General features: G+C 43.2%; 1 protein-coding gene and 1 pseudogene across 1 annotated transcript; both read left to right on the plus strand.

Annotated features, from left to right (window-relative positions):
* Positions 1-1852: 1852 nt before the first annotated feature.
* Positions 1853-2934, plus strand: LOC149525665 (uncharacterized). The gene is made up of 2 exons (XM_089776215.1): positions 1853-2135; positions 2255-2934. The coding sequence occupies exons 1-2, from the start codon at positions 1853-1855 to the stop codon at positions 2932-2934; spliced, it is 963 nt and encodes a 320-aa protein (XP_089632341.1).
* A 1782-nt stretch (positions 2935-4716) lies between these two features.
* Positions 4717-8634, plus strand: LOC149525666 (uncharacterized; annotated as a pseudogene).
* Positions 8635-14872: the final 6238 nt, after the last annotated feature.

Raw genomic sequence — 14872 nt, forward strand, 5'->3', positions numbered from 1 at the left:
GCAAGGGGAATAGTCTCTATTTTAAAGATATCCAGCTACACTAATTAAATAAAAGTGATAACTACAAACTCTATGTACTAACAAAAACAACTACAACACTAAGCTATACAACAAGGAAAAATCCAATCATACATACCAACTTACACAGGACACTGAACATTTCCAAGATATCGGTTCGGTTGTGAAGGCCTTTGTTACGCCCGAGAGTTGCGGGAAGTGGCTGGTTGGTTGATCAGGCTGGCAGCACTTTGCAGTATACGGGAAGGCACACGCACAGTGGTATGTGTGTTGCGAAGACCTCCTCGAGCGAACTGTGAGATGAGTATTTATCCCCAAATCTGCACTTCGCTTTCCCACGCTTGCATATTACCCTATATGGCCCAACGGTCACAAAGTGGGGGTCTGTGTCCCAGGAGTTGGGCTGAAAGTGTACAGGTTTCATGTGACCAGGTAAGCCCCACAGTTCTCACGCAAAGGTGACGGGTGGGAGAGTCTAAGGTTATTTTCCTCTTTTCACACCTTCCCTTTTTCTAATGGCAATGATATGCAGGGTGCAGCCGGTTTCTCCCAAGGAGTACTGCAGCCCACTATAGCAAGAGCGGCCTGGCCAAACTTTTTACTAGGGGGGCAGTTTTTTCTTTAACACTGCAGGATTCAGCAACTGTGAGCAGGACTATCCCTACTGGTGCTGGTGCCCTATGTAGCCCGATACTTGTACCCTCCCCCCCCACCCACACATCCAGTAGCTGCTTTGCATGACAAGGTAGGGGGGAGCTGAAGCTGTGCAGAAAGGAGTTGCCAACTTTCCCAGACTGCACATCATTGCAGTAAATGGTATCCAGCCTGGCTGGTCTGGAAGAACTAGCAATAAAGGAGCAGGGCTAGGAAGGAGGCACGGGCTAGAGGAACAGTGTGGGGTCATGCAGCCGGCTGACATGATAGAACTCGTGCTTTTAAGGGGAGAGCATCACTTCTCCCCAGCCCCCCAGTGTGCAGCTGCCCCCTGCTCTGTAAATCTTCTGTGAGCGCCGCTTGGTAAGCAGGGCTGGGCGTTGAGACTGTTGGGGGGAGGAAAAGGACTCCTGGAGCCCATCTGCAGCATGATGCTGCATAGGCACCATGAAATTTGGAGAAATGTTCTGCCCTAAATTTCGTGGTGCCCTCCGTGGCTGTGTGTTTTGCATCTGGGTAGAGATGGCCTGACTATGAGGTCAAAGCACTGCCAGATGTCTCTCCGTGCAACAGTCAGTGCTGACCAGGGACCTCCCTCCAAAAGGATTTGAAAAGATGATTTGGGCAATTGAAACTTGGTCCACCCTTCACCATTTCCTCTACTATTAGTTTTTTGCCTTAGTACTGAAGTAGATGTTAAGTTTTAATACTATGCAGAAAGTTTACAGCACAGAATATGCAGCTCTTAGGTTTCCCAGTTAGCAGAATATGGGGTCTACCATCAATCAACCATTAGCCCCGCCCCTGACCCCTTTAGCCCCACCCCTGTCACCAGAAGTCCCGCCCTTGGGGATAGTACATCCGAGGTCAAGAGGGACAGGTGACCGGAAGTAAAGAGTGTCATATGACCCCTCTAAGGACTTGCCTCACCAACCTCTATCAATCAGGAAGGTTTTCCCCTGTAGGACTGTCCCGCAAGCCACTTTGACCAATTGGGGGTAAGTTCCAGGGCCAGATGACCCGCCCAGAAGTGGGTCATGTGACCCCTCTAAGAGCTTCCCATGCCACCCTCTGCCAATCAGAGCATAGCACTTCCCCATAAGTTCTAGTGCCACACAAAAGAGGCCATCTTGTTCTAAGGGTGCGTGTTTCAGAAATCGTGCAAATGCTATGCGGAAACATGGACTCCTTCACCACCACCACCAGAAGTTTGGACTTTGCTTTGGTGCTGAGGACCTTCCCCCACATGAGGAGAAAATGCCACATCAGCAACAGTTCCAAGGATGAGATAGAGGCGAAAAGGGGCCCTTTGCCCCCACTGCTATTGGATACACCAGAATCTGACCCCAAAACCCAACTGTTCATTGGGCAGCCCGACGAGCTAGATGACCTGGAGGAAGAAGGTGCCCATGGCTCCCAGGAATCAGACAAGGTGAACAGAAAAGAAGTCCAACAGGTAAATGAATGATCGAAGTTGGGGCATAATGGGGGTTAGGAACTTACCAGGATTTTGTAAACCTAAAAAAAAATGACCAGAAGGTCTTACATTATTTCTTTCTGGCAACCTCTTGACAACTGGACAATGCCTTTCTAGATGACCCTAAGACCCAGGACAGCATTGCATCAGACAAGGAAGGCAAAGCGGGCCAACCTTGTTTTTGCTCAACACCGATACAAATCATTGAAGAGAACGCCAAGGATGATGGCTATGAAGAATTCAGGAGGAGGCTTGTCATGGAACTAGCTGAGCCAGTGCCACATCATAAGCGTAAAAAAGTAATGCGCTCAATTATACGCATTGGTGTTTATGCTATCCTTAGTCACTGTCTGAAGGAAAAGCTTTTTGAGGACTGTGAGGGCTGTGTCATAGATGCACCAGCCCAGCGGCACCATGACTGTGTGACTTGGACTTCAGAGGATATAAACTGCAAGCTCCGGGGCCTATGTGCTGAACTATGTTTGGAAAGCTTATTAAATACTGTTATTGCCGTAGATTATGCTATGCAATGTCTGTGCTTAACTCAAGAACACTTAGTGCAACGGGTGTCTTTGGTAAATGCAGTGCAATTCAGTCGAGATCCTCACAGTGTTTTAAAGACCATGACCAAGCCAGAAGACGCCTGCTTAGAGCATTATAATGACCGTCTGGTGCGTACAAAAAGTTACAGAACCCTGCTTAAGAAAAAGACTATTTGTAAGATTTCTAGAAGGATTAAGTTAGAGAATGGTGAGTGGACTCATGTGAGATATAAAACTTGGTAGCTGTAAATATAAGTATCTACTGAAAAGGGGCTTTTGTGACTATCTTCTGTCAGAAGGTTTTTATGACCTTTACATGAGTAAAAGTTTTGGTGGAACACCATGGCCTGTATGTCTTTTAAATAAAATAATTTAAAAAAAAAAAAAAAAAGTTTGTGAGAATCCATTTTGTATAAAGGGGTCCCATTTACTGAAAAATCCTAAAAGATGTATGGTAGAAACTTGGGGAAGGAAAAAACCTCAAAATGTTTTGTTTTTTAAATAAAAGGAAAAAAAACAAAACCCCACAGCCAGGATTTATTAGACATGTGTTTTTGTACACCAGAGCTGACTCACTCTGTTGAACTCAGTGGTTTAACCATACCTCACTGAATAGCCAGGGTGCTCCAGTCAATGGTTAGGTCTAGGTGTGACCACTTACCCTTGTTGAGGTTAGTGTTCAGAAATTAAATTCAAAGGGTTGGATGGGTGGGGATGGGTGAGCTCTGATGAATATCTAATTAAATAACGCAGGAGTTTACGGATACTATTGGGCAGTTTAAATAAAACCTCAGGGCTGCGTCTAGACTAGCAAGTTTTTCTGCAAAAGCAGCTGCTTTTGTTGAAAAACTTGCCAGCTGTCTACACTGGCCGCTTGAATTTGCGCAAAAACACTGATGATCTAATGTAAGATTGTCAGTGTTCTTGTGCAAATACTATGCTCCCCCCTTTCGGGGGAAAAGCCCTCTTGTGCAAATGTATTTGCGCAAGAGGGCCAGTGTAGACAACTAAAAAGTGTTTTGCGCAAAAAAGCCCCGATGGAGAAAATGGTGATCAGGGCTTTCTTGCGCAAAACCGCGTCTAGATTGGCACGGACGCTTTTCTGCAAAAAGTGCTTTTGCACAAAAGCGTCTGTGCCAATCTAGACGCTCTTTTCCGCAAATGCTTTTAACGGAAAAACTTTTCCGTTAAAAGCATTTGCGGAAAATCATGCCAGTCTAGACGTAGCCTAGGAGTTGACTAAATGCTATGAGTCACTCTTTCTAGCAACTCAGGGACATCACAACAATATATTTAACCTCCCCCTCTCCCGCAATGTTTAACTCAAACCTGAAATATTTCAAGAGTCCCCAAATTTTCCACCATACTTTAGAACAAGCAATTGCTGTTAAAATGGTCAAACATTAAAAACCTACAGTTATGTGTAGAGTGCTTCCTATGCTTGTGATACATTTTATTTCTAAATATGAAAGAAACCTGTTTTAAAAAAACATTTATTGATATTTGCAAAGGACCCTCATTCAGGAGAAGTTACAGTAACATTAAGGATTGTTATGTATGATGATTTACTGTTTAATGCTGTAAGAAGGCCCAGAGAAACAGAAAAATCAAAATGTATATTAAACTAAATAATTGGGGAAAAACCTCAAAAGCACCCCAGATATGCAGACAATTTAAACCCCCCTTCCACTTCAGAAAAAAAAAAGCAGGACATTTGGCAGGGATGCTTAAATTCTTTAAACTATCTAGTAATTCAGAGTTGTGGTGATTTAATCAAACCTGCTAACTGCAGACTTTAAAATCTGTTTGGAATAAAGAATCAGGATGCTATAAAAACCTCAGGTTTTTGGAGCCTGTCCTGTTTTCAACAGAAGCTATCTTGATCTGAGTTGCTGTTGGACTTCAAGACCAGGTACAGTATGTGGTTTGTTTTTCAATCTGAAAATATATATTCAGTATTGCCATTTTTTGTCCTTATGAAATAATGGTACCTACCTTTGTTTTCCTCAGTGTGATCTGTTCAGCATGGAAACAGCAACTTCAAGCTGTATTTCACCATCAGACCAAGGTAAAACCATTTTAACTATAGTTGGGCTTAATACTGCTAAATTGTTTTTAAAAAGGTATTACATATGTAGCAAAGAGATTTAATGCATTGTAAAGAATAATACTAACTCAGTTTTTGCTTGTTCTTTATTCCATAGGCCCAAATATACATAGGGGAAAACAGAATAGCCCTGTGCTAGCATGCCTTTACCCTGTGGTAGCAGGTAACTATCCATAATTATTTTTTTAAAGCATATGGGTTATTTTTTTCTTTTAACTAATTGTAATGTTTAAATTGTGAGCTGGGTTTTTTTCAAAACATAATTGTGGGGAAGCATATTGGTGTTTTTAAACTATATGTTGGCAAACTGCTGGTATAGAGTGTTAGGTGAGTTGCTTTTTCTGTACAAAGTGTGTTTTCAAAATAAATGTTCAGTTCTGAGTTGCAGGAGGGGTTATGCTAAAAGTAGCTTTGTTTCAAAGCAGTGTGGTTACAAAAATGTGATGTGTTTTTACATTGGGTGTTTATCTTAAAAGAGCTGGCTTTTTAGTGTTTAAATTGTGGGTGATTCAGGGGCTTATGCTAAAGATAAGCGTGGGTTTTTTAAAAAGTGGTAAAAATAAAAAAACCCTTTGTTTTAAAGCTATCACTTTTTAAATAAAAAAATTCCCTAATGAGTTTTATTTTAAAGTTTACAAGACTGTTTCATGAGTTCTATAATGTATGTTGTTTGCTTCACAGTAAACTCACAAAACGAGAGACCCTTAGAAGAGAAGGTAAACAAACTCAAAAGAAAAAGACAGCTGAAAAAGAAAATTCACCAGCATCAACGACTGATGGATGGATGAAGCCCAGTAAATATCTATCTATCTATCTATCTATCTATCTATCTATCTATCTATCTATCTATCTATCTATCTATCTATATGTTTTGCTTATTGTGTTTTGTTTGTTTTTTTGGGGGGGGTTAATGAGGGTTTGTTTATTAAGTAAATACATGGGTGTAGGTGAGAAAAATGGTAAACATCTCTGGGGTGTTTTTTAACATTTTTATATGTTCTACCTCATTAGGCATGTGCAGTTCTCCTGACAACATTCTAGTCAGAGCCACAAGGACACTTCCAGCAGAACTGGCAAAGAACCAGGGATCTACTCAGAGACCATCAACAACAGCAACAGCCATGCAAACCAGCACAAGAGCACAGATGAAGCTGCAGGACAGGCCAAAACTCATACTCAAGGACAAAACAAAGGACTCTGGTAACAAGTAACCACACTCCAGCTCCTCAGCGGTCAACACCATACCGACCCCTGAGAAAACTGTGAGCGAAAACACATTCACAAACCCGGAGCACACGCTCTAGCGGTTGTGAATAAAAAACCAGGAAGGGACAGCACCAGCCATGCAGGGGCATTGCAGACACACATATACAACTCCAGTTCCTCAGCCGTCAACACCACACCGACCTCTGAGAAAACTGTGAATGAAAACGCCCATATTCACAAACCTGGAGCACATGCTCTAGGGGTTGTGAATAAAAAAACAATGACTGCCAGCACCAGCCATGAAGGGGGTGGTGTTTATGAACAATCTAATATGTATTATGGATTAGTCTCCTGCCTTCATAAACTTACAACTCTTTGTAACTTTGAAAAGTTTTTGAAAAAATCATGCACGGAGTTGTGGCAGCCTGTAATTTCAGGGGGTTTAGATGAAAGGACGGCTAGAAAAAACATCAAAAGGTCAAAAACTCTTATGAATAACTTAAAAGGCTTTAATTTTCTAAAGGGTAGTTCTAAACAGTCATGACTAGTCGTGGAAAGGGTCTGAGGCAAAAGGGGCATCCTCAGGGGTTCCCATCAGATAAGGTGTAAGCAAAAGGGGGAACAGCATTTGGCGGATAAATGGGTAGCTGCCAAAAAGTTCCAGGCCAAGATCGCTGCAAAATTTTTAAAAAAGGCTAAAGAGGTGATGAGAAAAAAATCCCAAAAAGAGATGTCACCTACTGGAGGCTCACAAAATGGCTTATCTGACCTGCAGGATGGTGATGAGTCTGTAGATGGGTCCCTGGCTAGTCCTGATGACTCTCACCCATTACAAATATAGCTTCCCCAATTATCACCTCTAATATTATTACCTCATAGACATTACCTCCTCCCATCCCCCCTCTGTTCTAAAATCTGATTTTGTCTATTTTATATGTGTTCGCTTTTTTTTATTGTATCCCTTTGGTATATATGGTCATGTCAATTTTCTTCCACTATTTGATCTGAGGAAGTGGGTCCCGCCCACGAAAGCTCATCACATAATAAACCATCTTGTTAGTCTTTAAAGTGCTGCATAGTCCTGTCTTTTGTTTCAGAGACCCCTCTGACTCTGAAATAGCATCTGAAGTAGAAGATGCCCCTGATGGTCCCATAGAGGAACCCCCAAGTACTCCTGAAAATCCAGAGGCATATATGGAGAGAGTGAGAAGTTGGCACCATGAAGTACAGTAAAATTCCGATAATCCGGCACCTTTAGGACCCAGGGGGTGCCGGATTATCAGATATGCCGGACTATCAGAAGGGGGGGCTATGAGGGGTCTGGAATGGGGTGGGAGGGGATGCCACCCCAGACCCCTCATAGCCCCCCTTCCGATAGTCCGGCTCTGCCCCAGGCGTCCCTGATTCAGCCGCTGGTGGTCAGTTTCAGCAGCAGCTGAATCGGGGATGCCTGCAATAGAGCAGCTGGGGTGCTGCTGGGTTGGTCCCGCAGCGCCGAGGGACGGCGCTTCGGCACCAACCCAGCAGCACTCCAGCTGCTCTTGGGGACGCCTGGGACAGAGCAGCTGGGGTACTGCCCGGTTGGTCCCATAGCGCTGCCTCTCGGGGCTGCGGGACTAACCCAGCAGCACCCCAGCTGCTCTGCTCCCAGCTTCCCCGATTCAGCTGCTGGTCAGTTTCAGCGGCAGCTGAATGGGGGAAGCCTGTCCGGCTGCCCCAGCACTTCCGGGTTCCTGATGGTGCTGGACCATCAGGAGTCCCGGAGCATTGGATGCCGGACTAATGGAGTTTTACTGTACCTAGATTCGGAGGATCAGTGTATTGTGAGGAATTTCATTTTGTAAATCTTGAGCAAATAAATTCAGCTGAACAGTTTCTTGAAGCCATACATAGGGGGATACAGTTAGTTCTCAATGACATTAATGGAAGGATAGGTCCTGATGATTATGTTCAGTTGCATTTAGAGAGCCGTAATTTAACTGACCCCTTGTTTTCAGTCAGAAGAACTAGGGATGATCTCTCAGCTGGGGATTTCTTAAATCAGACCTCAAAGCTGTTAAAGAGTAATAGAGAGTTGCACCTCGATGGGACGTTGCACCTCGTTGTGACCATTGTAAAAAACATGGGTGGGGGTGGTCGTAGAGTTTTAAATTCTATCCTTGGTAGTCAAATCACCCATAAAAAGAGACAGTATTAAGTAGACCTGACTTACACTGGTACCAATTTATGTTTTACGGGTGGGCTCTTAGCTGTCATGTCGGACCATAAACCTACGGACACAGAATTGTTGGAGGGGGCGAGAAAGCTGCATGAGAAACTGGAGTGGTCAGATCAAAAAAAGGTTATGCTCAGCGATGTAGCGGTGTTTGAGCAGCAATTAGCAGTCAGAATATAGGTGGTGCTTTATGCTACAAAAGGCGGATAGGGCTTTTTTAAAACAGGGGGCCCAGTGTACCCCCAAGATTTTTGTCATGCTTTTGCATGATGAACAATATTATGGGTTCTGGATGTCAAAAAGTTGTTTGGTGAAAAAATTTATTGTGAGTTTTGCCAGGCAGTGTATAGTCACGACCACTCTTGCAGGTTTCATTGCCGCCTCTTCTTGAGCGCAACATGCTCTGAGAGCGTAGGCGTGCCGCTGAGGTGTCCTAGCTGTAGACTGTATTGTTGGTCCAAAGAGTGCTTAGACAGACACATAGACTGCATGTCGAAAAAACAGGGCAGGCAGTGGGAAGCAATTAAAAAAAAAACCAGACAACACTTAAACAGGCTTACTTCAAGCACTGTTAATGACCATTTTACTGTTTCACTCTGATTAGACACATACCAGAATCAATCTTGAAAAATAGCCAGAATCACAAAGAGCTAAATAATTGTCCTGACAGTGACTGTTTCTATATGCAGTGGAAGAGTGTTTTGTAGAACTGAATTTCCACCATCTCCTCTCCCCCAGAACTAAAAAATAAGGTACAAAAAATCTGCATTTCATTATTCATAGTTATTAAGAAATCTCATCTCTTTATTTTACAGTTTGCCAATAAAAAAGTGGTCTTTTACATACAAATCATGCTTCAAAGGCTCATATTTACAACACTCCTGTGGGATTCATATTGCTTGTGTTCTGCCTGGTCAACTATTAATGATTTATTTATATTATTACCAAAGCAGATACAACTGCAGAGTTCAAGTTTTAGGGAACCAGGAATGGAAAAAAAAGGTTTCTACATCTATAACATTAGTTAGTCCCTGTCTCATCATTTCCATCTAGCAGTTTGATAGGCCAAATGATCCAGGTTGATGATCTCACTACACTCTGTAGTTATAATTACCACCACAGTGTATTTCACTTACTGCCACGATTTAATTTCTTGGCAGTTTGAGCGTGAGGCCAAAAGACTGAATGGATATGAGACCACTTCATCCATACCATTTTAGAGTGGGCCCTCAGTGTACCAGTTCAACTGACAGCATGTCAGTTTGGTAGTCCATCAAATGTTCATTTACTAATGACAGAAGAATATTACCCACTGAAACCCCTGCGCCCTTAGAGATAGACAAGTAACATTTTCATATTTGTTAGCAAGTTGTACCAGTATCAATGTTAACCAGTGACACAGAATCAAGAAGCTGACTTGTATCTATAAAAGGTAGTATATACTTAGTTGTACCTGAATAATTGTTACTTTCCATGTTCGGATTATTTGCCTTTTTTTCTGACTGAGTTAATCTTAGCAAAGATTTCTGATTTTTTCATAGCCTCCTTACCACGTAGTCACTAAGCTATAAACTGTTTCCAAGTAAAAGTAGGTGGAAGGGCTGAGCAATATTTGCAGTTGAATGTAATAGCTTGTTCATTTGTGGGCCTGTTATGGACCTTGTTCATTAAACACAAAAAGCCCAGCTGCTGTGAGGATTAAAAAGCTTAAAATTAAATCAACTTTCAGGTGCAGTGGGAATTTCTATTACTGATATAAGTAGGTTTTGAAAAGCCTGGGGGCTCACATGCCCCACATCAATGGCTCTCATAGTAATGTTTAACAAAGAAATGTCTGTAAAGATTAGTAGCATTTGAAACATTTTCAAGGACACTGATTGATATATAGTTTTGTCAACTCTGTGCTAGAAGCAAGGAATAGCTCTTCGAAAAATTCCCCCAGTAACAAGCAACTGTCACTCCAGTGCCACTAGGGCTATTAGCTCTTCTGCTCACCCTTTAAGTGGAAAAAAGCAAAGTTACAGTAACCGTTGAATGACTAAAGTTGGTAACCTTTGAACTTCAGCTCAAAGACCAACTAACCAAATTACATAAAAGGAGTAGGAAAAAGCAGTAGAGTCTTGGGAGCTATCCAATCTCACAGGAGCAGGAGGCTGGAGGTGTATAGTTCTTCAAGTATACATCCTTCAAGTATAGTTCTTCAAGTATACCATGTCTCAAACTCAGCCTCTGTCTGGGAGGTACAATTCACTTCTGTCTTCTCCTTCCATCTTTGTCATGATCATAGAAATCTGTACTATAGCTAACTATCCTAGCTCAATACAGGAACAGCAGCTCTTTTAGCACCTCTCCAGCCTGCTGAGCAGATATTTATCTGCAGACATCACTTCCTAGTTCATGGGTGGGTTACCGCAGTGTGTTCTTTTAACTTGAGGGCTGAAGACAGGAGCCCTTGTGATCCACAGCAAATTCCTCCCCTATTTGCCAGCCACGACAGCTTCTCACAGCACAAATAAAACATTCAGCTCACATTTCAGAAGCTGAGTCTAGATAGGCCAATATTTGGTGTCAACCTTTTTGCTATTGATATAAGAAGCATGTTTGCAGCCAAGAGGACTCCCACATTTTGGGAGCTCCATAATCAATCTTTGCAGACAAGGCATGGTAGACAAGCTTTCTGGTGGACCCTTATTCTGCCCATATCCACTCAAAGATTTTGATAGAATATCAATACAATATCCTACTTTTTTCCTACTCTGTAGGTATTTTAGAGCTGCCATTCTGCTCATCCTAGTCCGTCCCTGTAAAAACCATTTTCTGGGAAACCTGGACTGAGTTAACTACCTGCAAGTCATTTAGTAGAGTCCATCAACTTACCCCACACAGGTCAACTGATAGGGCAGTTTAAGCTAATCTGCCAAGTGTTCCGAAAAAAAAAGTTTTAATCATTCTTTCTTGTTGTAGAGGCTGGACTGAACTTTTTATACTAAAAAGTAAATGAATATTGTGAAGAGTTGCATTTGATATGCTAGGCAAGTCATTTTTTGCAAACAGTTATGGTGAACATTGTAAGCTCAGTCCTATGACTCTTAGACCATGCTAGCATCCAATTGAGCATATAAGTTAGTGAAGATGTGTGCATTTGTGCCTAGCCTTTGGCAAAATCTGAGTAGTAATATTTTTAATAAGTGTATACATGACTAACAAGTATTAGGACTTGCTTCTCCCTACACTCTTTGTACTTTAATGTAATACATAGGTTAAACAAAACAGATCATCTGCAATTGGTGCTAACAAGTCAAAAAATAGATGTGAACCATTTTTAAGCCCAGATGATATAAGAATAGTTGTAAGAGAAAGCTCTCACTGTGTTCATGCAGGTCACCCATTGCCCAATATAATATAACATACAAAACTGACACTTCCCATTAGTCAGAGTGTTAGTGTTGGGAAGCAGCACTAAATATAGATATAGTGACACCTGTCTTTGCTCAAATTATGATTTGCTGGTTATAGGAGACAGGAGGATTTCCATCACAGAAGTGTTTTAGCTTAGTGTTTTAATCTAAACATGATTAACTTGAACTTGGTCTTCTCAGAAATTCACATTTAATATTCCCTTACTCTTCAGCATTCTGCAAATAGCATTTTCTAAACGCAATGCTTCACATTTTTCATCACTTCTGCTTACACATGAGTGACACCTTGCATGATTACATTGCAATGCTAACCAAATCAAAGCCTTATGATTGGTAACTTATGGAATACCCATGCCATACCCAGTTTAATACACATTCTAGCATCTTTGAGGAATTTTCAAGGTTTTATTCCACTAGTTCTGTTTGGATTAATCTTTAAAAATAGTAATGTGTCTCTTCTGTTCACTATGTTCAGATTGACAGAGAAAGAGAGCTTTCCTTATAGAACAAAAACTTCAGTTTGTTGCTATCCAAACAGAATATTTGAGCTTCAGTCAAAGAAAGGTGATCCTAATTATATATCTAAGTGCGAAATATAGTTCAGTTTGTTCAAAATAATTTACAAAGATGAAAATGTCATAATGACGTGTCCCTCCCCTTTTTCTGCTCTGGTGTTTGATAGTCTCTGTGAGAGCTTGTGACCAGGAGCGGCTAACAAGGTGTTTGGAGAAGGAGTTAGCCAGGTAAAAGAGGAGTAAATACTGGACACTTGTGGCAAGTGGCTGTCTGTAGTGTGTGTTAGTGTGTGGGGGGGTTATTTGATGTGTGCTGAGCTTGTGTTTGTCTGTTTGGTTTGTTTGTTTGAAGGAGCTTCTAAAAGGTTTGAAATCTAGAAGCCTCTGTTAATCGGCTGAGCCTCAGTCAGGGGGAGGGTCTACCAGGGCTTGATAAGCCTGTGAGTCAGCAACCAGGAAGCTCGTGACCAGGAGCGGCTAACAGGGAGTTTGGAGAGGGAGGTTAAAGGGTGCTAGTGACTCCTGACCTTCTTTAAACCTAACTTTTATAATCATCTATATTCCAGAGATTTAATAAACCCAGTTTATATTTAAACTTATTTATAAAAAAACGAAGACAGAAGCCCAGCAGCAGAGTGGGCTGTCTATTGCATTGAGTGTAACATGTATGATTACCTGCCCTGTGGACCGGTGGCGTATGTGTGCACCCGTTGCAAGGAGCTCCTGGCCCTCAGAGACCGAGTTCGGGCTTTGGAGGCCAGGGTGGCTGAACTGGAGGAGGTCATAATTGCTGGAGAGGAGCCGGGAGCAGCTTGGTCCTCCCTGGGGTCTTCACTCACACCTCCGGCTCACAGTGCTGCTCTCGGGAGCAGTTGGTGCCTCACACATGCAAGCATGCCCATGTCTGTGTGCGGCACTCCTCAGAGTATCTTGGTCAGGCCTGCGCCCTTGCGGCTAGCCTGCTTTCAGCCAAGGCAGGTGTTGGGAGGGTCCTCCCCAGGTCCGGACGTGTGTGGCCTCCCCTGAGCCTGGGAGCAGGATCCCACCTGTGCTCAGGGACTGCCTGCTGAGTCTGCATGGTGCACACTAACACTGCATGTGATTCCATGCGCACGGAATGCAGCACAATGTCCAGCCCGAGCAGCCTGAGCGACACTAGCACCCCACCTCCTCTGTGCCAGCCTCCCCCGTCCTGTGTGTGTGACAAACTGAGAGCACTCACCTGAAGATCCCTCCCCAGCATCAGACAAGACCTGGGAGATGTCCTGGCTGACAGGCACCAGCTCCAGGGACAGGATAATGGTGTCCATCTCCTCCTCCTCCTCCTCCTGCTCTGCCGTGACCTCTGGCCGGGTGACGACAGGGGTCTTGAGGCCGGAGTCCACAATGACAAGTGGGGAAGATGCTTTCCCACCCCCAGGATCTGGTGGAGCGCCTGGTAATAGGAATAGGTGCAGGGTCCTGCCCCTGAGTGCGAGCTGTGCTCTCTGGCCCTGACATATCCCTGATGGAACTCTTTAACCTTACTTCGGACCTGTTCTAAGGTCCAGAGTGGGTGTCCATGCTCCGCCAGGGACCCAGCCATGTGCTCAAAGATGTCGGCATTGCGGCGCTTGGAGCAGAAATCCTTCAGTGTCTTTTCCTCACCCCACAGCTCGAAGAGGGACAGGATCTCCACTCCGAACCAGGAGGATACTCGCCTCTTGGTCCCCCTGGGTAGTTCCTGGGACCCCTGGGGCTGCTCCCTGTGAGAGACAGGGGAGTCTCAGTGCTTGTGGCTCCACTATGGGTGGCAAGGCCTGTGACAGAGAGCGCCACACAGTAAGGGTGCTGCTCCATGGCCGGCTTCCTGCCACAAGGCCTGTCCTTGGTGCCTGCAGAGGGGCCAGGAGACAGGAACTATAGAGTTGTGATTACTGTGGATGGAGTGTCCACTAGGGCACCTGTGTTATTTCCTGGAGTCCTCTTCTTTTGAAAAAGAAACCCTCCTCCCCATCCACACATGCCTTTTTTCGAAAGAGCTATTTCGGAAAAGGCTTCTTTCTCGTTGAAAGAATACTGCTGTCGGAAAATCCTTTCTGTTCTTTCAATTTACTTTTGGAAGAACATGATTGCAGTGTGGACATAACTCACGTTTTGTCAGGAAAACAGCCATTTTTCTGACAAAACTCTGTAGTGTAGACATACCCTGTGAGAGGCAGTAGCTATGTCAATAGAAAAAGCCCTTCTGTTGAAAAGCACTGTCTATTTTACACCCAGGGTTAGGTCAGTATAACTGCATGGATTATTTATATCCCTAAGCAACATAATTATACCAATGTAAGGGTGCATATACGCAGCACCCTAAACTTGAAATAAGATATGCAATTTGCACCATGCAAATTGCTTAGCTTATTTCAGATCATTTCAGAATAGCTTGTTTTGAAATATCCCGCATCTACACGATACCAAATTTTGCATAACATGCTATTTCGAGCCATTCCTTATCCTTTTAGCAATGAGGTTTACCAGGATGGTGAAATAGCGTGCTCATTATTTTTAAAAATATTTCAAAATAACAGGTGGGTTGTGTAGATGCAGGATAGCAATTTCCGGATACCTCCAGTATCCCAAAATAGCCATGCAGTGTAGGTGTACCCTAAATGTATAGTGGAGACTTGGCTTTACTAGAAATGTGTGTTGTATTCAGTATGTTTGCCAGAACTTAATTTTTAAACAG

This window comes from Pelodiscus sinensis, chromosome 1, assembly GCF_052426305.1.
Source record: "Pelodiscus sinensis isolate ZL-2025 chromosome 1, ASM5242630v1, whole genome shotgun sequence".
NCBI classification, from domain to species: Eukaryota; Metazoa; Chordata; order Testudines; family Trionychidae; genus Pelodiscus; species Pelodiscus sinensis.